At 40.5% G+C, this 24,799-nt stretch overlaps 1 protein-coding gene across 1 annotated transcript in view; it reads left to right on the forward strand.

The window, feature by feature from the left end:
* The first annotated feature begins 2,397 nt into the window (after window positions 1–2,397).
* Window positions 2,398–24,799, forward strand: part of Msrb3 (methionine sulfoxide reductase B3) — a 151,044-nt gene continuing 128,642 nt past the window's right edge. Inside the window, exon 1 of the mRNA XM_045152860.1 lies at window positions 2,398–2,515. Coding sequence (XP_045008795.1) covers window positions 2,413–2,515 — 103 coding nt within the window. The 5' untranslated portion in view covers window positions 2,398–2,412. The remainder of the gene's footprint in view (window positions 2,516–24,799) is intronic.

Genomic DNA, 24,799 nt, shown 5'->3' on the forward strand with positions numbered 1-24,799 from the left:
AGGATAATCTGACAAGCTAAGCCTCTGGTTTTATTTCCACACATATTCTTTGAGGTAACCTGAGTGCCTACCAGTTACTTAAAACCACAAGGAAACAAAAGCTCAAGGAGGACAGTTTTTGAATGCCTTTTTTTTTTTTTTTAATGTCAAGAGTGTAAACCAGATTAATGTGGCAAAAAGTATGAGGTTTGAATTCCGATACTTCCTCTCTTCTTCCTGGTAGCATGCTACACAGGTACCTATACATCAGACTCTGTAGAGTGGGGACAAAAATATTACGTATTCAGATATTTTCAAGGATTCAAATGAAACACCAGGTACAGAACATCTTGCCTAGTGTCTGATATTTACTATACACCCATGAGCATTAGCTTTTTCCTCAACTCCTTAATATACTTAAGCCTTTAGAATAGCCCCTAACAGGTAATTCTGCAAAGATGATCAGCTAATTCTCCATTTACATCAACCTGAAGCACTTTGTAATGATGCTGCATTCTTTACAGTTTTCCATTTTTCACCTAACATCATTTGACAGAAACACTTTAAAAGATAGTCATAATACTACTATCCTTGGAAACATACTTTTCCCTATTATGTAGGGAGTTCCTGTATTCCAGTCTAAAACTGGATGTGCTCATTTTATTTTTGTTTTAAAAATTTAGATTATGGGCAAAGAACTATGCTAGGTGTTGCTGGGAAAGTAAGAATACCCAAATGCTTATATAAACGAGGTTAAACGTAAGGAAGGAGGGAAAGGAGGTAATATGCAAATTTCCTGAGTATTTCCTTCCAGCTACCCAGATTTTAGATACCTAATTGAATTGTAATGTTGTAGAGTTCTTAAATCTTTTATTTATGCGTGTTTGTATGTGTGTGAGAGGGCATTTACATGTGTGGGTGCATGTGAGGAGGCCAGAGATCAATGTGGGATGACTTTTTCAGGTACTTTGCACCTTAGTGCATTACACTGGCATTACAGGTGCGCACAGCCACGCCTGGCTTTTTACGTGGGGACCTGGGCTCAGGTCTTCATGCTAGTATGACCAGTACTTTGCTCATTGAGCCATCTCCTTTGTCCTCCTTCCTTTAAGTCCTTTTTTAGGTATATGACAGCGTACTTCAGTCATTTGTTCTTTATGTCGATTATCGTCGTTAGTTTGTTGGGCATAATTCATGGGCCACAATATTTTTCTATACCAGATGTTTTGGCGTCAGCCACTTGCAAATGTATTGGATTTTGGCTTATGGGCCTGAGTACTTTGCCAGAATTGAAATTGTTTGGAAATAAGGTTTCTGTCTTTGTTTATTTTTAAACATAGTGTGATATACAAATTATCCTCCCTTTAGTTCATGTTAGAATAATCCACCCTCTAAATCTGTTTGACATTGACCCCCTAAGTGTTTTACATCAATTAATCACTTCTGTAGTGCAGGACTATGTTCAGAAATAATCATATAACATCATACATCTGCAGTCATGTCCCATTTGTTTCAGTAAAAAAAAAAAGTAATTAAGACTTAATTACATTGTCTTGACAAGCTAAGGGTCATTTGGATTTGATTACTCATGGAATTAGTGCCAAAAGAAAAGTCAGGAAACTAACTCCAGCCTGTAATTAAACATCTGGCCCTGTCATTTTGATCATCAGAGGTAGCACCTTTTGAATCAGTTTCCAAGTTGAACTTGAGGCAAGTTACAATGAATACAAAATGAGTGTGCGTTGAGGGAGACGAAGAAAGGTTGAAGGTGAAGAGAATGGCTGCTATAAACTTCAGCTTTTAGCTGTTGGGAAAAATTATTTTTTATCAAGTCTGCTTTGACTCCATATATGGCGTTTAAACAGAAGTTCAGAGAAAGCCCTTTGGCCATTCTGACTCCCCACCACGCAGGCGGTGTTGTGACCCACTCCTGTCTCATAACGCCTGTCCTGGATGGAGCGGAGGGCTCCCTGGTACTTAAACTGGCCACGCTCACAACTTTGAGGCACACGCCAGAACTTTTTATCCTGCGCGCATCACAGCTCTGGACCCCGACACGTCTTCCTGCACGCCGCCTACGCTCTAGGGGGTCATGTCTCCTTTCTCTCTGAAAAGAGGGATTGCCCTCCGGCAGGGGGATTTCGGCGGTGGCGCTGGCAGAGGAGGAGGAGGAGGAGGAGGAGGAGGGGGAGGGAGGCGGGAGCTGGCAGCCTCCGAGGCCCAGGGCAGCGGGCCCCCAGTCGGCGGCTGGCCCGCGCTCTCCGGGTCGGTCCTCCCTCGCTCGTCTCCTATGCTCATATTTGGACTCGGCTGCCCGTGCCCAGGAATTTCCCGTCATGCCTCCCGCCGCCCCGTCCGTCGCCCGGAGCCGGGAGGGAGGCGGAGGAGGAGGGAGCGTGGACGGCGGCGGCTCGCTCGCTCGCTCGCTTTTCCATGAGCGCCCGGCGGACCCTCCCGCGCCCCCTCTCGCTCGGCCTCCGCCTGGCCGCGGCCGTCACCGTCGCGGTCGCCGTCGCTGTCACCGCCGAGCGCTCCGGTAAGTTCGTCTTTCTCTCCCTCCCTCCCTGCGAACCCCGCCGAGCCAGGGTGTGACCCGGGGCCCCGGCCGCGGCGGCGGCGGCGTCGGGCGCGCGCCCCCCCACCCCGGGGCTGCCGAGTCGACATGCCCCCACCCCGCCGGCCCACGTCGCGGGGGGCCGCGTGGAACGAGGTCACGGCCGGCTCCCGGCCCCCATCCCCCAGCTCCCGGCCGAGCCGAGGCGTCTGGCCGCCGCGCGTCTCACTGACACCTTATCCCGTGTCCCCGGAGCGAACCTGAGCCCGCGGGAGCCTCTCTCCGGGCGCCCGCCGGCCGCGGCGCGGGGTGGGGGGGGGGTCCCCGGGGGAGGGCGGAGCCCCGGGCCCCGCGGGAGTCGCCGGGCAGGGGGCGTGCGCGCGGGGCCCCGGGCCCGGACGTCCCCGCAGCCGGGGCTCGCTCCGACCCCGGGGAGGCCTCCCCGCCCACATAACGGGTCTGGGGCGTGGGAACGGGCGGCCGCGCCCTGTGCACGGAGAGAGTCGTGGGGCGCCCGCGGTGGGGGGTGCGCACCCCAGGGCACAAGCCATCGCTGCCCGTCCGCCCCGTGCCTCCTCTGGCTGGCATCTCATAGGCCAAAATTGAACAGAACCTGAGTTTAGCAGGTACCAATTTTGTTTTGTTTTTAAGCAGGGAAAAAAAATTTTTTTTAAAAATAAGTTTTGAACTGGGCTGTTTCAAGTGAAAGCTATTTGAATGAGAAGTGCTGGTGCTGTCTTTTTAGGTTGGTGCGGTAAGTGTGGCTATTCTGAAGTCTCGGAACAAGGAAGGTTTTAAAAAGAGCTTTCAATCTTGTGGAAAATATTAGGGAGTTTTTCCCCCCTAAAAAATTGAGTGTCATTTTAAAAAAGCAGTTTCTTGAAAATACAAGTGTAGGGTTTAAGATAAGTTGTGAAATTGCATGGGACGCTTACGTTTCTGAGAAACAAAACTTCTTGGAACTGTTAATTACCAAGTGCCGAGTTACTTAGATTTTAGGTGGCTGTCTTTGCCATCAGTAGACTGGCTAACTGTGATGCTCAAATTACTTGACAGCTGATTCTTCTAAGCATCGGTTGCAGTATAGGTGGCAACTAGATTCTAAAGTTTGTTTTATCTATAATAAAATCTTCTGAACTTACAAAGGTGATAGAAACCAATGGCAGTTATTTAATTTTTTTTAAAAAAAGATTTCCTTTTTCTTTTTCTTTTTCTTTTTTTAGTTTTATTTGGTTTTTCGAGGTAGGGTCTCACTCTGGTCCAGGCTGACCTGGAATTAACTTTGTAGTCTCAGGGTGGCCTTGAACTCATGGCGATCCTCCTACCTCTGCCTCCCGAGTGCATGCGCCACCACGCCCGGCTCCTTTTTCTTTTTATTTATTAGAGTCCGAGAGAGAGGGAGAGAGAGCGACAATGGGCGCACCAGGGCTTCCAGCCACTGCAAAGGAACTCCAGACGCGAGTGCCCCCATGTGCATCTGGCTAATGTGGGTCCTGGGGAATCGAACCTGGGTCCTCTGGCGTTGCAGGCAAGAGCCTTAACCGCTGAGACTTCCATCCAGCCCAAGTTTATTGAATGAGCATTTTGAAAATACTAACTTTAAAAGGCTAAAGACATATGATATGAAGAGAAACCAGAGTATAATACTAACTTAAACAATGCCAGTTTTGTGTTTATTTCTGAATGCTGTTTTTCTAAGACTACTTGTTTCTAGGAGTAGCTTTAATAACCCTTCCTGGCAAACACTGGATTCTGAATTCACATTTTATCAATGGGATTCTAAAAGTGCCAATAAAGGCGTAGATTGTACTGAAAGGACTACAGGGTACACTTTTTTTCCTTGCCTCAATGATATGCTGACTTACCTAATACTTATGGTAAAAGAGCCCTTGAAGACCAATATCATCTCTATGGTTGCCTCTTGCCAGTAATTTTGAACACTACGTTTATATTTGGACTATTTAAACACAATTAAAAAAATTAATCTCGATATGAGTATGAATCTATTATCTGGTGCTTTTATTAGGTGAATTTTTATTAGGTAAATTTTATTAGGTGAATATCAGGAATATTTATATTAAAATAAGTAGCCTTTTGGCATTTAGAATTTGGCACAGTGCCAGAAATGCCTATTTGCCAAGGTTATAACATATGTCATTTAGATTTTGAATCAGTACACCTTTTAACTTTTAAAGATGCTTGTTCCAGTATTTTAAAATGTTAAAACTTCTGGGCATGGTGGTGCACTCCTTTAATCCCAGCACTCGGGAGGCAGAGGTAAGAGGATCGCCATGAGTTCAAGGCCACCCTGAGACTTCATAGTGAATTCCAGGTCAACCTGAGCTAGAGTGAGACCCTACCTCGAAAAACCAAAAAACAACAACAACAACAACAAAAACTATTAGATCAGAAATCCGTGCTGCTTTGCTTAAGTAATAGGAATAAAATTAAGATTCATAAGTTTTTCCAATAGAATTATCACTTACTAATCAAACATACACCTTAAAAATCATGAAAGACCAACTTTAAGAAAAAACATTAATTATCATAATCAAATTATAATCCCTTTGACTTTATCCTTATTTGCATGACATATTACAGTTAGGGATTTGGTTCTAACATTTATCTGCTGTTTTTGTAAATGCCTTCAAACTCCATGTTCCTATAATACTGTTTTTGTTTATATAACCCGGCAGAGCCACTTACTACTGCTCCTTCAAACTTCTGTCAGTTTGTGACTTGCTGCATGTGTTAAACAGGTCTGTGTGTAGTCAGATCTGATGGGTGTGGCTACAGCTGTAGGGTGACCACATCTGTCTCAGGATTGCATTGCTACCTGTCACACACCTGAACAGCGTTCCTTAAAATTAAGCGTATGTATTTCGTTTTCCTCACTAGCAGAAAGTTCTAGTTATGTCATATGTAAAGTTTGGCTGGTGTCTGTGAGTAACTAAGCTCAGGCCCTAACACTGTCTGGCAGTTCAGTTTGGGTATTAGTGCCTGGGTTATGAGTAACACCACAGAATGCCCAGACTTCCCTGTGGTTTGGAAAGCTGTGGCTAGTACCTGGAAGCATTCCGAATGAAGTTCCCTAGACTGAGGTATCACTTTATGATTCTACCTTATGGAAGACTGAATTCCCATCTATCAGTTTTATTTATTTATCATTAACCTTCCTTTGAATCGTTGGGTAGTCAGCCATTGAATTGACTATTATATCAACAATTTCTTATTGCTGTATGGAGCTCTCAAGAGTTTACCTTGAATTTTCTATATTTTCTTCATAGGCATCATGCATTTTCCTTTTAAAATGCTCAGCACAGTCCCTGGCCCCTATTCATGTGCTTATTTGCATTGTGAAGTAATATTTGGGGCTGTTAAGAAAATAAAACTAAAGAAATAAAAAAATATTGAAAAAGTGGACCAATAATGAATTTATTGACTTTATCAAAGACTTTGATTGTTGCCTCATTTAAGTTTATGTTGTAATAACAAATGAATATGAATGTGTTTTAGCAAAAAGAAGGAAGGAGGGAAGGAATTCATTGGAAGCCAAGGACAGATAGACCTTACAGGGCCTAAGACCAACATTCTTTATCTTTAGTTTTCCATCCCTCCTCTCTCTCTCCCTTCCTCCTTCCTCCCTTCTTCCCTTTCTCCTTTCCTCCTTCCTTTCTTCTCTCTCTCCCCTTTCTTCACCTCTCCCTCTTTTTAAATTTTTTTTGTTTATTTTTATTTATTTGAAAGTGATAGAGAAAGAGGCAGATAGAGAGAGAAAGAGAGAATGAGCATGCCAGGGCCTCCAGCCACTGCAAACGAACTCCAGATGCATGCTCCCCCTTGTGCATCTGGCTAATGTGGGTCCTGGAGAATCGAGCCTCGAACCAGGGTCCTTAGGCTTCATAGGCAAGTGCTTAACTGCTAAGCCATCTCTCCAGCCCTCCCTCTTTTTGTTTTCTTTGATGGCTGTTTATTTTTTTTGTCTTTTTTGTTGTTACTGCTTTTCAAGGTTGAAGGTGGCTGCTCAGCAGCCCATAAGTGTCCCTTGGTTTCAAGCATGAGGAGAGCCAAAAGAACTGAGTGTCTGGTCTACATTCTTGAGAAGAAGGACCTGATACATAGTTTAAGTTGCATGGTTGATACATTTACTTGAAAGTCTCATCCAGTTTTACAGTTATCCATGTAGTCAGCCATTTAGATAATTTGAGTTTTAATTTTACAGTTATGTTTTGGGGTGATTAGTCTTTAAAATGTACAGCATCATCTTGGTTGCAGTGTGTATAGAACTGTGAAATACCCTCATGGGACTCGAGGAGGGCACCAAATCATTCTGCTGGAGAAATGCTAAAGAGGAAGCCTGTGTGTGTGGGTGGGTGGGGGTCAGCTGAGTGTATGCCACACTTGGAAATTATAAGCTTGGTGTGTGACTGAATTGTAAAAATTCTGTCTGGTAACCATGAATTTGTTTTGTAGATAATCATCTGTATATTTTCAGGAATTAACTGAATATAATACTGAGCTCAAATATTTCTTTAAGATTAATTCACTAAGACTACATAAAATGATGGAGCCATTTGAAATAAAAATAGTTAAAGTAATAATAATTCATAAGGTTAGGCTATTTTTGCTGCCTAGACCTCTTCCCTTATAAAAGTTGAAATCCTCATGACCTCTTGTCAGATGGTGAAATTTTCATTGTTGCTTCTATTATATCTTATCCCGTGGGTGAGACCTTGTATGTTAGTTAAGTTCATTTGTATTAATTTTCTTTACTGTGTGACAGGCTAGAGAATCTAGATTCTAGGAAAGCCATCTAGGATCCATCTCAGGTGTATTGATTCTGAGTTTTCAATGTTTTACTTCTTTATGACATTTTGCCTACTGCTGTCTTTTTCTTTGACAATGGAGCTCAATCATACTGTCCTTCTCCCTTAGTCCATATATGTTTCCTAGATTTTCATAGGCTTTCCCACAAACATTTTAATTTCCTGGGTGAAGATCAGATAAATAGAATGATAGGATTTCTGTCAACTGAAATGGAAGAGAGAGAGAGGAGACAGACAGACAGACACACAGACTATAGTTAACTCATGTGGAAGGGAATTAGCTTTGTTGAGTATAGAATATTTACCAGGTAAGATGAAGGGCAGATGTAGAAAGAATGCTCTAGTGTATATAATGAGGAATAATGGGAAGATAAAGAATGGAACATTTGGTTTGGCTTAGAACATGTAAGACTTTCAGTGCTAGGCCAGGAGTTTGGGTTGTGCTAGGGAGCTATGAAATTGGAGTTCTTGTTCCTTGAAAGGTCATAATCAGTGTTAAATTAAAGCTTGAATATCCAATGATTTAGAGGATGAATTGAATTTGGAAAGAAATCATAGGATTAATAAAGAAGTTGTGTAAGAGTTTTTTGTCAGAATGTGAAGGATTTGAATTAGGAGGGTAGCAATAGAGTGTTGCTAAATTACATTAGACCGAAATAATTAATAGGAATTTGGAAAGTAAGAGGTGAATATAAGGTGATATGATGGTTAGCCTGTATGATTGGGAGAATGTGAACTTAAAACAGGCTTGTAAATGGAGCAGAACAAGTTTTGTTTTCAATCTCTTGTGTTTGAGGTGCTGGTTCAACATTCCTGTAGAAGTGTATAGTAGAGTCATATATGTGAGACTGGAACTTCAAGGAAGAGAGGTCAGCATTGGAAATAAAACATGTATGTGTTAGGGTCGAAAAGAAGGGTGAGATGCGAGCATTTGTTGGCTAGAGTCAGAGGAGGGGTACAGGAAGAGCATCCTGAAGAAGATAGAATTTGACGTGATTTTAAGATGCTCATTTAGTATATGGCATTCGGTGAACTTTGCTGAAGGAACATAACATTTGTTAACTCCACAGAGATCACATTAGGAACATTTAACCAAGGATTCTGCATTGAGAATGGCCTTAACAAAGTGCAAAATGATCATTGCTGTTTCCTTGTTTAACTTTCCTTCTGTGGCTTTTCATCTCCCTAGAGATAAAAAATTGACTCCTTTTGTGTTTCTATCGTTCCAAGACTTGTTTCTTCTGCAACTTGGATGTATGACCATAGGGGAGATACAGCAAGAGTGATGGTATAAAAAGTGGGTTCTCAGAGTCCAGTTTTGTGACTAATTGGCTGTGTCTAAAGATAGTACATATTCATAACATTTGTACAAAGTTTATGCCCAAAATGCAATATTAAAAGTAATTTCTTTCTAAATAAAAGAAATGGGGCTCCTCCATATGCTAGTAGTTATACTTTTATTAGCTGTTGACTGAGAAGATTCATAACAAAAAACGTACTATAAAATTTTGTAATTAGTTTTTAAATATTAAAAAAACAACATACTCATGTGAGCATTATAAATTATAGAGTCTATATGTAGTACTTGATTTCTTCCTTTGAAGATACTTTTGGGGAAGTCCTTGAATCAATTTCTCATGGCTCATGTTCTCCCTGTAACTTTGGTTTCAAAATCTGAGCCATAGCTGAAATTGCGGAATGACAATGGAACTTATTTCTCGAAACCCTGTCACCATGGGCATTGCTTGTTTTATACCAGGCAATGTACTTATTATGCTAAGACTGGGCTGTCAAACAGTCTCAAGGATGAAGAGTCAGGCACAGCATGTAAACACGTTCAAACTTGCATTTGCAGACAACTGTGCATCATTCCTAGGGCTATAATGTTATTTTAGGTGAAATTTAGTGGATGATTTGTTTATACAAACATATCTATAACCAATTATTGTCATGGGCATAACAAAACTGTCCTCTCTTGCTATAAATTATACAGTGAATCTTTATAGTGTCTTGGATATATTATTCCATTTAACAACCAAAGGAACTTGAATACATATGTTCAACTTAAGACATTACTGAAAATAAGCCCATGCTACATCGTAGAATCTAGAAAAGAAGTAGGAGGGCCCTTATATAAATTACAGTCTGTTCTTTTGTTTTAAGCTGTGTTTGGTGGTCAGAAAATCTGGAATTGGCTGGAGTTGGAGAGAACTGTAATGCTTACTATAGATGGAGACTTATGTTTCTTAGATTAATGGTGTGTAATTAAGCAGAGGTTGGGCCATATCTCCCTGGACACAATCCAAGAGATTATATCGGGCAATGGGTAAGAGGCCACAAGCTATCTTTGAGTTCTAGTTTCACTATATTTGAGAGGAAAGAGAAGTACTCTGTGAACCTTGTTTCTAATTCCTTGGTGTGAATATGTCAGACTGCCTTCATGGGCCAGGGAGAGAAGGAGTTGAGGAAAGAGGGTGTTCATCTGTAAGGAGAGCAGCTTGAAACACTGCAAGCCCTGGTGTCGTGTTGTAAGGGCATCAGTATAGTGCCTTGTAAAGAGCACTGGATGTTATATTTGCAGACTGGATTCTCCTAGACCTGTTTTTTTCCTAAGTCACTTAAGTTTCTTATGTCCCAGTTTTTAAATTGGAAAAATGAGTGAATTGAACTGATATAGTTGCTTCTAAGATTCAATAACTTATGGGTTATCTGAAAGTATCTAAGTATTTTCTATAACTTTTCAATGGAATAACAAGATTAATACATTATATAAAATTTATATCTCTGTTATGTTCTGTTGAAGTTTTCATAAACTGTTTGGTTGAACTACCAATGTTCTCTAAGATCTTACATTTGAACTTTGTTGTCCAGTACACCCAGCAATTTGATCTGTAGGTGATGTTACATAACCCTTTAAAAGATTTAGTATTTATGTAAAAGATAGATTATAGAATATCTATATATCTATATATCTACATATATATCTACATATATATATATATATATGTATATAAAAAAATGTCTTGCTGAAGTAATGTCATTCAGCACTGGAAATTATGTTTTCCTATATGTGTAGCTAGGAACTGCTTGTTTGTACTAGAGAATATATCTCAGATGGGAAAGGTTCCTGTTGCAGTCAGGTTCTCATTGCTTGTAGAAATCACCTGACCAAGAGCAACTTATGGGAAAAAGAGGTTTATTTTGGCTTACAGGCTAGAGAGGAAAGCTCCATGATGGCAGGGGAAATGACGACATGAGCAGAAGGTGGACATCACCTCCTGGCCAACATAAGGTGGACCATGGCAACAGGAGAGTGTGCCAAACACTGACAAGGGGAAACTGGCTATAACACCTGTAAGCCTACCACTAATACACTGCTTCTAGGAAGTGTTAATTCCTAAAGCTCCATCCTCTGGGAACCTAGCATTCAGAACACCAAAATGTATGGGGGACTCCTGAATCAAACCACCACAGTTCCCTTTCAACAGGGTGGGCAATTTGCCTCTAGCCATCCTATAATTATATTTAGGTCTCCAAATTGGCTGAAGAAAAATAATGCTTCTGTGACAGGTAGCAAAGTGTCTTTTCTTATATTTAAAAGTTATAATGAGAGTGAGACCCTACCTCAAAACAACCCCACAAAATACAACAAAAACACCCACAAAAGTTATTATGGTCTTGCTCTTTTTTATTATGAAATATTTTACATATATATAAAGAATATAAAATGTAAGGCATAAAAAATTTTGTTTCAAAAATCTGAGTGCTCCCATCCAGCTTCAGAATGGAACGATGAAGCTGCCCATGTGATCTTTTCTACTTAGTCACAGCTTTATTCTGCTCAAAGGGACACACAATCCTGTGTTTTCTGATTTTATTCTATCATAAATGATAGCTGAAGTACTCTTGCTTTCTGTACAACTTTATGCCATCTGTGTCTCTACATATGACATTGTTTAGTAGGTTATAAAATGTATAAATATGTTATCACCTGCTGTGTATCTTGCATGGCTTGATTTTTCCCAAGAAAAAAATTGTGTGTGCTATTTATGTTGGTATCTATGATTAATTTTATGAGAGAGAAAGAGAGCGCGAGAGAACACATGCGCACGTGTACACAAGTGCCCACGAGGAAGGGAGAGAATTGGCACACCAGGGCCTGTCGCCACTGCAAACGAATTTCAGATGCATGTACCACCTGTGCACACACCTCATCTTGTGCGTCTGGCATATGTGGGTTCTGGCGAGTCTAACCTTGGTTCTTAGGCTTTGCAGACAAGTGCCTTAACTGCTAAGCCATCTCTCCATCCCTATACCTTATTTTTTTAAAGTAGGCATTTCCTTATTATCCATGTTTTTTCTGCTTATAAAAATTTTCATCTGTCTTAGTCTATAGTTTGGACTTAAGTTCATTGGTGGCTTGTGCTAGTTTAAACTGCTAGTTTTTTCAAATTTGGAAAACAGCATCTGTTTTTTTGTTTTTTTTTTTTTGAGGTAGGGTCTCTAGCCCATGCTGACTTGGAATTCTCAGTGTGGCTTCAAACTCACAGCAATCCTCTTACCTCTGACTTCCAAATGTTGGGATTAAAGGTATGCACCACCGTGCCCAGCTTTAAAATTTTTTTTAAAAATGTCTTTATATATTTTTTAGTTGGCCTATAAAGATTTAGATAACAAAAACAATTTGTTTGAATTGAGTCTTATTCCCCTTTCTCCCCATTCTCCTTACCCTGATTTTCTCTCCTTTCTCCAATATCCTCCCCCTTCTGTTTGCATGTTGACATCCTTAGTAAAAAAAAAATATGTATATATATATATTTTTATTAACTTATTTTCAAGTAGAGGGTGGTGAGAGAATGAATGAATATGAATGGACCTTGTGCCACTATCAACAAATTTCAGATGTATGTCCTACTTTGTGCATCTAGCTTTGCATGGGTTTTGGATAATCAGACCCAGGCCAGCAGGCTTTTCAGTAAGCACCTTTAACCACTGAGCCATCTCCCTGTCTCTGACATACTTTCTACAAAACATGTTTATGGTCTTTGATGAACCAGTTAGTTATCCTAACCTGACCCTGGGATTTTCAAGATACATTACATCTGTAATGTAATATATATTTTATTAATAAGGCATATAAATTGTGAATATGAATTTCCTTGTAGTGTGAAATGGCCAAAGGATATCACAAGGAAAATATAATCAAAGATTAAGTTTTGGATAGTGACTAGAAAACTGTTATTACCCAAATTTCTCAAATTATAGAAGTGAAAATTTCAGCATATGGTACTAAAATCCTTTTGTGTCCTAAGTTTCTTGCACTGCTTTTTTCCCCCTGAAGTACTTACTTATAATAACATGCTGTGATTTCTTTTATATATATCTTAAGGTTCTCCCAAACTCTTAGATCATTTCTCACTACCCTTTAGGTGCATGTGCTAAAATTTCTCTTATGAAGAAGCACTCCAACATCTCCAGTGATCAGGCTGTTGTATAAATTGTTATCTGTCATTTGTCCAAAACTATGTACTGTGAATATTCTTACATTGACAGACACTAGTTAGTCTAATCTGGGGCACAGTGTAAACCAGAGATGGTGCCTTGTTCTCAGAGGCTTTTCTTGTCAGTTTGATACTGGCATGTCTTGTTTTAGTATTTATTTTTATTTATTTATTTATTTATTTATTTATGGGAAAAAGAGAGAGATTCAGAAATAGGCAGGGGAGAGAGAGAAAGAGAAAGAGAGAGAGAATGGGTGCACCAGGGCCTCCAGCCACTGCAAACAAACTCCAGATGTGTGCGCCCACTTGTGCATCTGGCTTACGTGGGCCCTGGGGAGTCCAACCTGGGTCCTTTGGCTTTGTAGGCAAGTGCCTTAACCACTAAGCAATATCTCCAGCCCTGGCATGTCTTTTAAAAAGAGCAAGAAGATTTATTTTGTGGTAGAAGCATGGTTAGGGGAGTTAGGAGGAGGGCCTCATCGTACTGGGCTTTTAGGGAGTGTAGATACACTGTGTGATGGGGATCTAGATAGACAGTGAGGAGATCAGATGTTCATTTTCAAGTAATCAGTCTTGTTGCTGCCTGAGCAATGGATTGTAGAGACCAAAACAGAGCAACCGGTAAACAGTTTAGGAAGATGCCATTGGTTCTGATAGGAGGTGATAATGGTTAGGTCTTGGGGAAGAGGAGTGCACCGAGCTGAAACCTTGTGGACAGATTGGGTTAAGAGTCTAAGGAAAAGGGAAGAGCCACCCATATAACTTTCCTGAAATGTCTTTGGTTGAAGGAACTAATGATGTCATATCATTAAACCCAGTGGGTTTGTGTGGTCCTTAACATTTCAGATTCTGGGGATTTTGATACACTAACCTCCTAGAAATAATCCTTTCTCTTGGCTTCTAATGTGTTCTTTAAAAAGTTTATTTATTTATTTACAAGGTGGGGGAAAGAAGGGCCTGCTTCCTGTGAGCCTCTTTTTCAAGCAAAGCTCTACTCCCTAAAGGTATCACAACCTTCCAAAATCAATCTACCAACTAAGGACCAAGTGTTTCATATTCAAACCATGACACCATTATTACAGCCATCATCATTTTGTCATTCTGGGACAGCACCTTCCTTGACCTCTCCCTTTTGTTCTTAGTGCCCATGTCTTCTGGGTCTTCGATTTTTTTAAAATTATTTTTGTTATTTTTATTTATTTATTTGAGAACAACAAAGAGAAAGAGGAAGAGAGAGAGAGAGAGAGAGAGAGAGAGAGAGGGAGAGAGAGGGAGAGAGAGAGAGGGAGAGAGACAGAGAGAGAGGGAGATCGAGAGAGAGAGAATGAATGGGCACGCCAGGGCCTCCAGCCACTGCAGATGAACTCCAGGTGCATGTGCCCCCTTGTACATCTGGTTAATGTGGGTCCTGGAAAATTGAGCCTTGAACTGGAGTCCTTAGGCTTCACAGGCAAGTGCTGAACTGCTAAGCCATCTCCCCAGCCCTCTTTGTTTCTTTTTAAAAACTTACTTAAAAGTTAATTTGAGAGGACAGAGAAGGAGGGAGTGAAGGAAAGAGAGAGAGAGAAAGAGAAAGAATGAGAATGAGCACTAGGGTCTCTTCCCACTGCAAACACACTCCAGACATATGCACCAGTTTTTGCATCTGGCTTCATGTAGGTACTGGGAAAGTGAACCGGGGCCATCAGGCTTTGCAAGCAAGTGCCTTTAACCACTGAGCAATCTCCCCAGCCCTCTAGTAGTTCATTCTAGAGCAGCTCCACCTTGAAACATTGAAGCTCTTCAGGGCTCTTACATTTTATTATTTAGTATATCTCTTAAGCAGTCATATATATTTCATGGCCTTGCTTCCATATGTATGTAATTTACCCCCACCCATATCTTCTCATGCCAGGTCTCTTTCCTGATTTATGGTCCATGTTTCTACTTGTTTCCATGTCACAACTATTTGCATGACTATGTCTTAGGCACTGGAAGCATACCAACATTTCCTTTTTCATCTGAACTTCAGCTTCCCTTTTGCTTCCTGGCTTAGTTTCCTGCCATTTCTACAGTTCATTGAACTTAAGTTTAAAAAAAAAAAATCTAATACCTTACATCAATCCATTCTTTGCCCAAATTTCTACTATAGAAATTAGTCTCAATATTGTGGTCTTTTTGTAACTCCTATCCATTCTCATATTTTTGTCATATTAACTTTAAAAAAATATTTATCTTCATTTATTATTTTTTTGAGAGAGGGTGGGTAGATAAGGAGAATGGGCACTCCAGGGTGTCTAGCCACTGCAAATGAAATCCAGATGCATGCCCCACCTTGTCCATCTGGCTTACGTGGGTACTGGGGAATTGAACCTGGATCCTTGGGCTTCAAAGGGAAGTGCCTTAACCACTAAGCCATCTCTCCAGCCCTTGTATTAACTTTGAATTTGTATATCTGATCTTGTTATTCAGCTAGTGCCTTTTAAAAAGGAAGCTCCAAATTCTTACGGTGGCTTCCAAGATATACTTTGATCAGCTTCATAATCTCTCCTCTACTTCTCATGTAAACCTTCTAGTCACAGTACCTTCATCGCCTTCTGTGTGCGTCTTTTTCTATGTCTGGGCCTCTTCATTATTCATTTCAAACCAGATAACATTTGTATCGTTTCCTCTGAATTTAGTTGCTGCCAGGTAAAGCTTTTCTCCTGCTTTCCTCTGTTGTTTGGGATCTATATCCACTTTCTGCCTCTCTGTGATCCTTTATTGCACTTACAACATTGTCTTTCATTTTCTCTTGCATGTTAAGTGGCTAGGGACATGGCATCATGTTTTACTTTATCCTTAGTATCTGTTGAGCAGAAGAGGGAATGAATGCAACGTGGGCTTGCCTAGTTTAAGGAATGAGAGCCCTTCTGAGTTTGGTGTGCATTTGTCTTTTGTCAGGTCACTCAGGGTTACAAAAGGAGGAAGCAGGAAGAGTTTTGGTTTCTGTAGGTTTGTTTTCTGAACCTCAGACTTTCAACAGAGAGGAGAGGTGCAATAGGAGGGCTGAAGGAGGGTCTTGCTCTAGAAGGTTTTTCCTTCCTTCCTTCCTTCTTTTTTTTTTCATATTTATTTATTTATTTGAGAGCAGCAGGCAGAGAAAGAGGCAGAGAGAGAGAGAGAGAGAGAGAGAGAGAGAGAGAGAGAGAGCCGGAGGGAGGGAGGTAGGGAAGAGAGAGAGAGAATGGTCACGCCAGGGCCTCCAGCCACTGCAAACAAACTGCAGACACATGCTTGTGTATTTGGCTAACATGGTTCCTGGAGAATTGAGCCTTGAACTGGGTTCCTTAGGCTTCACAGGCAAGCGCTTAACTGCCAAGCCATCTCTCCAGCCCTCTTTTTGTTTTTTTTTGAGGTAGGGTCTTGCTATAGCCCAGGATGACCCTGGAATTCTCTATGTAATCTCAGGGTGGCCTCGAACTCATGGTGATCCTCCTACCTCTGCCTCCCGAGTGATGGATTAAAGGTGTGCGCCACCCACCTGGCAAGTTTCTTATTTCTAAGTGTAATATTACCTAGTATAACTGGTGTAGGCCTCCAGACAGTTGGGCTTCTGTTTTGAAAATTAGCACGGCATTGCTTTCCCCTTGTGAGGAGTGCTTTCCTCTTCTCCTTGTGAGGAGGCCACCAGTGTCAGAGCCTGATGGTCACTTGTGTGATCCACACAGAACTTTTACCCAGAAGTAAGCTCTCCATATCCAATGGCTACCCTCTCAACTTTAGAACCTGGTTGGGGATCTGTTGGCCCCACACACTTGTGGGAACAGTAGGCGCACTTGACATTACATGGGATCCAGCCCATACGTACTTCCTCTGCACACTGTATCTAGCAGAAGCTTTTTGAAAAGTAGATTTTGTTTGTATTGAATTGTGATGACTGATATAGTTCTGTTGTATGTTCTTATTGCCATTTTGATGGGAATGATGACACCTGATCCCAGGAGATCCAGAGTGAGCTCTGATTCAAAAGATAACTTCTCTTTGCTGCCAGTTTGTTCTCATATTGTGTGCACATGTATGGATGGACAGTCTCGTTCTGTCTGTCATTATGCTGTGTGCATATGTGTTGATGAACAGTCTCTTGTTCTCTGTCATCATGCTGTGCACATGTGTGTGGATGAACAATCTCGTTCTTTCTGTCATCATGCTGTGCCACACATGTGTGGATGAACAGTCTCGCGCTCTCTGTAATCATGCTGTGCACATGTATGGGTGAGCAGTCTCTTGTTACCTGTCATCATGCTGTGCACATGTATGGATGAACAGTCGTGTTCTCTTTGATTCTTCTTTGAAATGCTTCTGTGCCACTTATTTTGTAATGTGAGATGAGAGTCATTTTTAAAATTTATTTATTTATTAATTTGGAAGCAGAAAGAGACAGGAGAGAGAGAGGTGGGGGGAGAGGGAGGGAGGGAGAGAATGGGTATGCCAGGGACTGTAACCATTGCAAACAAGTCCAGATGCATGTGCCCCTTTGTGCATCTGGCTTTACATGGGTACTGAGGGATCCAATCCAGGTTGTTAGGCTTTTCAGGGAAGTAAGTGCCTTAACTGTTGAACTATATCTCCTTCCCCTGAGAGTCTTTTTTTTTTTTTTTTCCCCCAAATAGGGTCTCACTCTAGCTCAGGCTGACTTGGAATTCTCAGGGTGGCCTTGAACTCACGGTGATCCTTCTACCTCTGCCTCCAGAGTGCTGGGATTAAAGGCATGTGCCACCACACCCAGCTGAAATAATCACTTATATTTTATGCCATTAACATAGTTGATAAATTTTATTCCCTTATGATTTTTTTTGTTGTTGTTGTTTCGAGTAGGGTCTCACGCTAGTCCAGGCTGACCTGGAACTCGCTATAAGTCTCAGGGTGGCCTTGAGCTCTCAGAAATCCTCCTACCTCTGCCTCCCAAGTGCTGGGATTAAAGGCGTGCACCACCACACCTGTCTTTCCCTATGATTTTTTTTTTCCACAAGCTCTTTGGTGATATTCTATGTTTTATTTACTTCTATCTTTTTTGAAGTATTATTTTATTTTGAATTACCTTAAAGCACCAATAAACCTTACTTAATTTAATTATTACATTTTAAAAAGGCAGTATTTTTTGATTCTTCAATACAGGAGGAATTTAGGATTATTTTTCTTGTTCTTCCTTTCTTAGTGAAAATGGAGCTGGCAGGCCAAATGATTTTTCTTGAAATATTATTATTATTTTTTAAACTTTTTTTTTACTATTTATTTATTTATTTGAGAGAGAGAAAGAAAGAGGCAGATAAAGAGAATGGGCACGCCCCAGCCACTACAAATTCCAGATGCATGTACTATCTTATGCATCTGGCTTATGTGGGTCCTGGGGGATTGAACCTGGGCCCTGTGGCTTTGCACGCAAGCACCTTTGCCACTAAGCTATCTCCCCAGCCCCTGAAATACTATTTTTTACATTACACATTCTTATTGGATAATTAATATTTTTCATTTAATTATACAGTCATTATACTCAGTAATTGCAATTAAACCTTTTAAAAATATTTTATTTGTTTGAGAAAGTAAGAGAGAAAATGAGGCAGATATATAGAGAGAATGGCCATGCAGAGCCTCTAGCCACTACAAGCAAACTCCAGATACATGTGCTACCTTGTGCATTTGGCTTTACATGGGTATTGAGGAATCAGACTATGGTACTTAGACTTTGCAGGTAAGTACCCTAACTGCTGAGCCTTCTCTGCAGCCTCCAATTGTACCTTTTTATAAACTATATTTTGATATATACATCATTTATAGCCTAGAATCCATCCTTGAGCTGACTTTTTTGTTGCTGCTGTTGAAATGATCCATTGTATGTTTGCTTACTGAGCCCTTCTGTTATCTAAAGGAATTCTATAAAGGCTATATATTTTTATTTATTTGAGAGATAATGGGGGGGGTGAGGAGGGAGGTAGGGAAAGAGAGACTGACTGACTGTGGGCACGTTCAGATCTTTGGCTTCTGCCAACAGACTCCAGACACGTGTGCCACTTTGTGCGTTTGGCTTTACATGAGTACTGGGGAATTGAACTACAGGCTAGCAGGCTTTGCAAGGAAGTGCCTTTAACTGCCTACTTTCCTAGTCTGTCAATAAAGACTCTTATGTAGCCCATCAACTTTACTTTGTAAAACATTTGATCAAAATGATGACTTCAAAAAAGCATAATTAGGAAGCTGGAAAGTTCTTGTAGAATAATCAAAGTGCAAATAATATGATAATTATGGAATATAAAATGTTGCTATGAGGCTGGAGAGATGGCTCAGTATTAAGGCACTTGCTTGCAAAACCTAATGACCTGGGTTCAACTGCTTAGTACCCATGTAAAAAGCCAGATGCACAAAGTGGTACATGTATCTGGAGTTCGCTTGTAGTAGCTGGAGGTTCTAGAATGCTGTGCCTGTTCCCTCTCTTGCTGTCTCCCCTCATCTCTCTCTGCTTGCAAATAAATAAATGAAAATATATTTTAACATGTTGTGAGCTTTCTATACTGAGGAAGAACTTAGGGCAGTGGAATTTACTGGCATTTTGATGACAAACCTGTATCAAAAACAGGTTATTGCTGGTAATTGAAGACCTCAAATGGTGAACATCATCCCTGGGTCATGTGCAAAGTTAGTCCAGCATCCTAGAATAGTTTGATTTTTGAATGAGTGAGTAGTACTAGCAGTTTTAGTTGAGTTTCAGAATTTATAATTTATATTGACTTTTGGAGTTGAGAACAAGCTTAAGTTGTCAGATTTCTACTTTATTAGTGTATCTGCCTCATTGTCACACCATATGATTGACTAAAACAGTAGATTGTAAAATTTGAAGTTTTCCTTTTTGTTAAAGATGATTTCTCAGTAAGTTACATAAGCACATTTACTGAGCTAGAAACACAATCTTACTGGTATTAACTGTTAATTATTTCATTATGTCTTGCCCCAAACTAACTTTTTTTTTTTTTTTTTTTTTGAGGTAGGGTCTCTCTCTCTCTCTAGGCTGACCTGGAATTCACTATCTAGTCTCAGGGTGGCCTCAAAATCATGGCAATCCTCCTACCTCTGCCTTCCAGGTGCTGGGATTAAAGGCATGTGCCAGCATGCATGGCCCCCAAACAAATTTAATTAAACTCTTCATCTTTACAACTAATTCTATCTTCTTCCCCTCCTTATTTTCCCTTCTCATTAGACAAGTAAAACTCATTGCACTTTGTTGGATAGTTTTAAAAAATTTCATTTAAGCTGGGTTTGGTGGTGTATGCCTTTAATCTCAGCATTTGGGGGGATGGGGTACGAGGATTGCCATGAGTTCAAAGCTACCCTGAGGACTTCATAGTGAATTTCAGGTAAGCCTGAGCTAGGGTGAAACCCTACTTCAAAAAAACAATCAGTTAACTCGAAATTTAATGAAATAACTGTTATTCCCTCCCTTGTACAGGCAAGGCAACTGAAGATCTATAGAAATCACTAGGAAAATGAATTATGGAGTACTTAATTTGTTCCAGATTTATCAAGATTGTTAAGAGTTACAACTTGAACTCAGTTCTGGCTTTTTTTTTTTATGGATACTGTACTGCCTAGACAGTGATGTAGGACTCTAACCCTATGGGAACAGGGATCGTAGGCACAAAGAGGGGAAACAGATAGAGCATGTCCAGTTATAGTAAAGCATTTATTGCACCTGCATTTTGTGGAGATGAAAGACTGCTAAGTACTCAAAAGAGTTTATGAGACTAGACTGGCAGATTACAAACCTGAGATTTAATTGCAGTAATAGATATAATATTAGAGGTACTGAAGTGGAAGTTGTGCAGAGAAAGAATTCATTTATCTTCTAATGGAAGACATGGAGACAGCTATGAAGAGACACCCAAATATATCCTAAGTGTGAATGATACATAAATATATATGTCCTGCTAATAGGAGATGATGTCATCACTGTTGAAGGTTAGAAAACAAGAGTACATTCTATATATAATACAGAGAATATAGGTAATATGGTGTGAGAAACTAAACAGTTTGCTGTCATCAGCACACAATGTTTCTTGAGTCAACCACTACATCTTGAATGTCTGCTAAGAATAGGCACTCTGTGAGGTACCAGAGACAAAGTAAAGGGTGAGAATCTAGAATGTATAGTGTACCAGACTAAGTTGAGGGCTGAAGTTAAAGAAATGAAACTAATAGGTCTTGAAGAAGGGGTAGACTGGTTGAACTTGTGCTAATAAGCCTTGGAGCATGTTAAGTAGGCTTATGGCATGGTCAAAGCCAGTACACAAGGCTTTGCAGAAGAGGGCCGGCCAGATGTGAAGGAAATCAGAGGCTGAAAGGCCAGTAACAGGCCATTCATTACCTATTCTAGATGAGAGATGGAAAGAAAAGAATGCATTTAAGCAATATCCTGGGAATAAAAATGACATCAGTTAGTGTTGTTTTTGGATATGAATGGTTAAAGTAGAATCCAAAGACCAAGTTTGTGATTTGAGTCAGTAGATGGGAATGTTTTCTTAACTTATTTATTTGCAAGGAGAGAGAGAGATGGATGGATGGATGGATGGATGGATGGATGGATGGATGGATGGATAGATAGATAGATAGATAGATAGATAGATAGATAGATAGATAGATAATGGGTGCACCAGAGCCTCTCGCTGCTGCAAACAAACTCCAGATGCATATACCACTTTTTGCATCTAGCTTAATGTAGGCACTGGGGAATTGGACCTGGATCATTAGGCTTTGCAGGCAAACACCTTGACTGCTGAACCATCTCTCCAGCCCTCTAGATGGGAATACTTTTTAACAGAATCAGAAATACAGAAAGAACAACAAATTAGTAAAGGAATAAAGAAATAAACTTACTGAGAATTTTGTTTGTTAGGCTTTTTTTAAAAGACAAAATCTCTTTAGATTTGCTTTAAACTCACAGCAATCACCTACTCCAGCTTCCAAAGTGTAGATTTATCAATGTCAGATTAATAGACACTTAGGAGAGATAAGGGTTTCTCTGCTATCTCATCACCACCTGCCTAGCACTGCCTGTTATTCTCTTGTGTTGCAAATGTGTTCCAGACACTTGCACCACTTTTTGCATCTAGTTTATGTGAATGCCTGGGGTAAATGAACTTTGGGCGGTCAGGCTTTGCAAGTAAGTGCCTTTAACTACTGAGCCATCTTCTAATCTCTGTGAATATTTATAAATGAAGTAATTAACATTTTCTGAGGATAGTACACAATTCAGATATTTTATTCCTTAGAAGGACGCAGGTTTTAGTGAATTTCTAAAGGCGATCCAGAGATGATTGGGTTACATTACTGTGTTTCTTACTTTCAGAAATCTGTTAAAACCAGTCTTCCCTCATTTTGTTAAAATAATGTAAGATCTTGGGCTGGAGAGATGGCTTAGCGGTTAAGCGCTTGCCTGTGAAGCCTAAGGACCCCGGTTCGAGGCTCGGTTCCCCAGGTCCCTCATTAGCCAGATGCACAAGGGGGCGCACGTGTCTGGAGTTCGTTTGCAGAGGCTAGAAGCCTTGGTGCGCCCATTCTCTCTCTCTCCCTCTATCTGTCTTTCTCTCTGTGTCTGTCGCTCTCAAATAAATAAAATAAAAAATTAAAAAAAAATAATGTAAGATCTTGTATTTGTCCACTGATTAGATGAAATAGAAAGTGCAATAGTTATTTCTAAAGACTACTGATAAAATTTTGAGTTATTGCTTATACTATATTATGAGATAAATTCTAAATGTGTTCCTCTGTTCATTGTTCATTTACTTAATATTTATTAAACATAACTGCTTTGTACCAAGTAGTATACCAGACTGGCTATTCTCAAGGTGTGGAACCCCTTCCTCTCTCTTACTAGTCCCTCTTCTATTGGATGTCACTGTTTTGCCCACTCTCTTTCATTAGAATGTGTTGATGGGTCCAGTATTATGTAGATCTTGTGCAGGTTAATACAGCAGCTGTAGTCATAAATGCAGCCAACCACTTTGTGTCTGAAAGACAGCATTCCAATGCACTCATTTCCATATCCTTTGGCTCTTAGAGTGTTTCCACTACATCTTCTGTAATCATTGGTCCCTGAACCTACAGTAAAGGTGTCTTACTTGGTGCTGAACACTCAACTGTCATTTCTCATCAGCACTTTCATGAGTTTTGAGTCTCCCCAGGGGCCACTGCTATCTGCAAAGTGAAGCTTCTCTAATGAAGAGTCATAGCCACATTAATATATGGACATAAACATAAATGTTTAGAGGGAAGTTTGAAGGGCATAACATATCCATTTAGTGAAATAACAATAGTAGCTTTCTCCCTAGGGTATGTGACCATCCCAACCATAGATTTTTTTTAAAGATTTTATTTTTATTTATTTATTAGAGAGAGAGAGAATGGGCACACCAGGGCTTCTAGCCACTGCAAACGAACTCCAGATGCATATGCCACCATGTGCATCTGACTTATTTGGGACATGGAGAATCAAACCTGGGTCCTTAGGCTGTATAGGCATGTGCCTTAACCGCTAAGCCATCTCTCCAGCCCGCCAACCATAGGCTTTTTGATAAGGTTTTCAGTGCCCCTCCCATGAAGAGGACCCCAAATCCAGTCAGAGAGCAATTGGTCACCCCCATAACAGTCATGCTACTATTGTGTTGGTGGACACATATTGGTTGGATCCCGGTTGTGTAGCTTGCAGGGTCCACTGCTGTTTAAGACTGTTGTTAACTTTTATCCCCAGTAGACTGTATAGCACTTTCCAGCACCGATAGCTGGTCAGGAGGGAGGAGACTTCCAGGTCAGCCAGAGCTTCATTTCTCAGTGTCCTACAAAGGAAGAATATGGTGTCTTTAGCAGTAGGGTCTTACCAGCTAGTTCTGGTGAACAACCAAGAGCTTGTATTGTTTTAGGGGCCTCAGGGGTTCCTCTGGCCAACAATTCATAAGGAGGTCCCCTTACCCCTAGCACTGCAGATATTTCCTACAACAACTTATTTCTACCCTTGTTAAGGAATTTAGCTCATGTTTATGTTTCCATTTAGGCTAATATAGTTTTTTTTTAGAGCTGAGACTATAGTTTACATCTTTGCATTTTCATCAGCAGTTGCCACATTGTTTTCCATTGTAATGGGAATCAATTTTGGGAAATTGAGTAACTTAAAATAATTCCATGACTTTGTTGTTGTTAAAGGAGGAAAGATTTATTGTTGCTCATGGTTTCACAGGATCTAGTCCATCACATTGGGGAAGACATGGGGCAACAAATTCAGTTCACATGAAGGCAGGCTAGGAAGCACAACAAAAAGCTGGTGAGATAGTGAGTGGATATATGCAACAAACTTTATTGTACCAAACCAGAATTACAGCAAATAAAGAAATAGCAAGCTTAGTTTCAAGCAGCAAAGCACCCCTCAGGGTGGGAGCCCTGAAAGTGGGTAACTCAGGTGATGTCTGGATTCCAGGGGTTTAAGAGTATGGGGCTGTCTCTATCCATAATTGAAAGTGTCCTAGGCTGATTGATTGTCTATTGAAAATTCAGTGGTAACCAAGAGATCTTTTGTGCTGAGGAGGGACCAGGAAATGGGGTAGACTGATTACAGAATCAGTGATTATACAGTTTCTAAGTTTCTTAACTGTATAATTCCTGGGAGCAGGGGATTTCTTCCTCACTAGAACTCCAGACCAATCTATATCTTTTAAGTTGTTTAACTTGAAAGTGGTTTGGAAGATTTAGGGTTCCTAAAAGTCAGGGTTCTATATTACAAAGGAATCTCTGTTTAGCAAAAGGGATACCAGTCACCAGCCACCTGGTTGTTGATTTCAAGCTGTAGTTAAAGGATTGATTGATTTACCTAACAAACACTGGTTGTGTATAAACTAGGTATCAGGCATTGTGCCAATGAGAACAGTATTTTATACGGTCTT

This window comes from Jaculus jaculus, chromosome 6, assembly GCF_020740685.1.
Source record: "Jaculus jaculus isolate mJacJac1 chromosome 6, mJacJac1.mat.Y.cur, whole genome shotgun sequence".
In the NCBI taxonomy this organism is placed as follows: Eukaryota; Metazoa; Chordata; class Mammalia; order Rodentia; family Dipodidae; genus Jaculus; species Jaculus jaculus.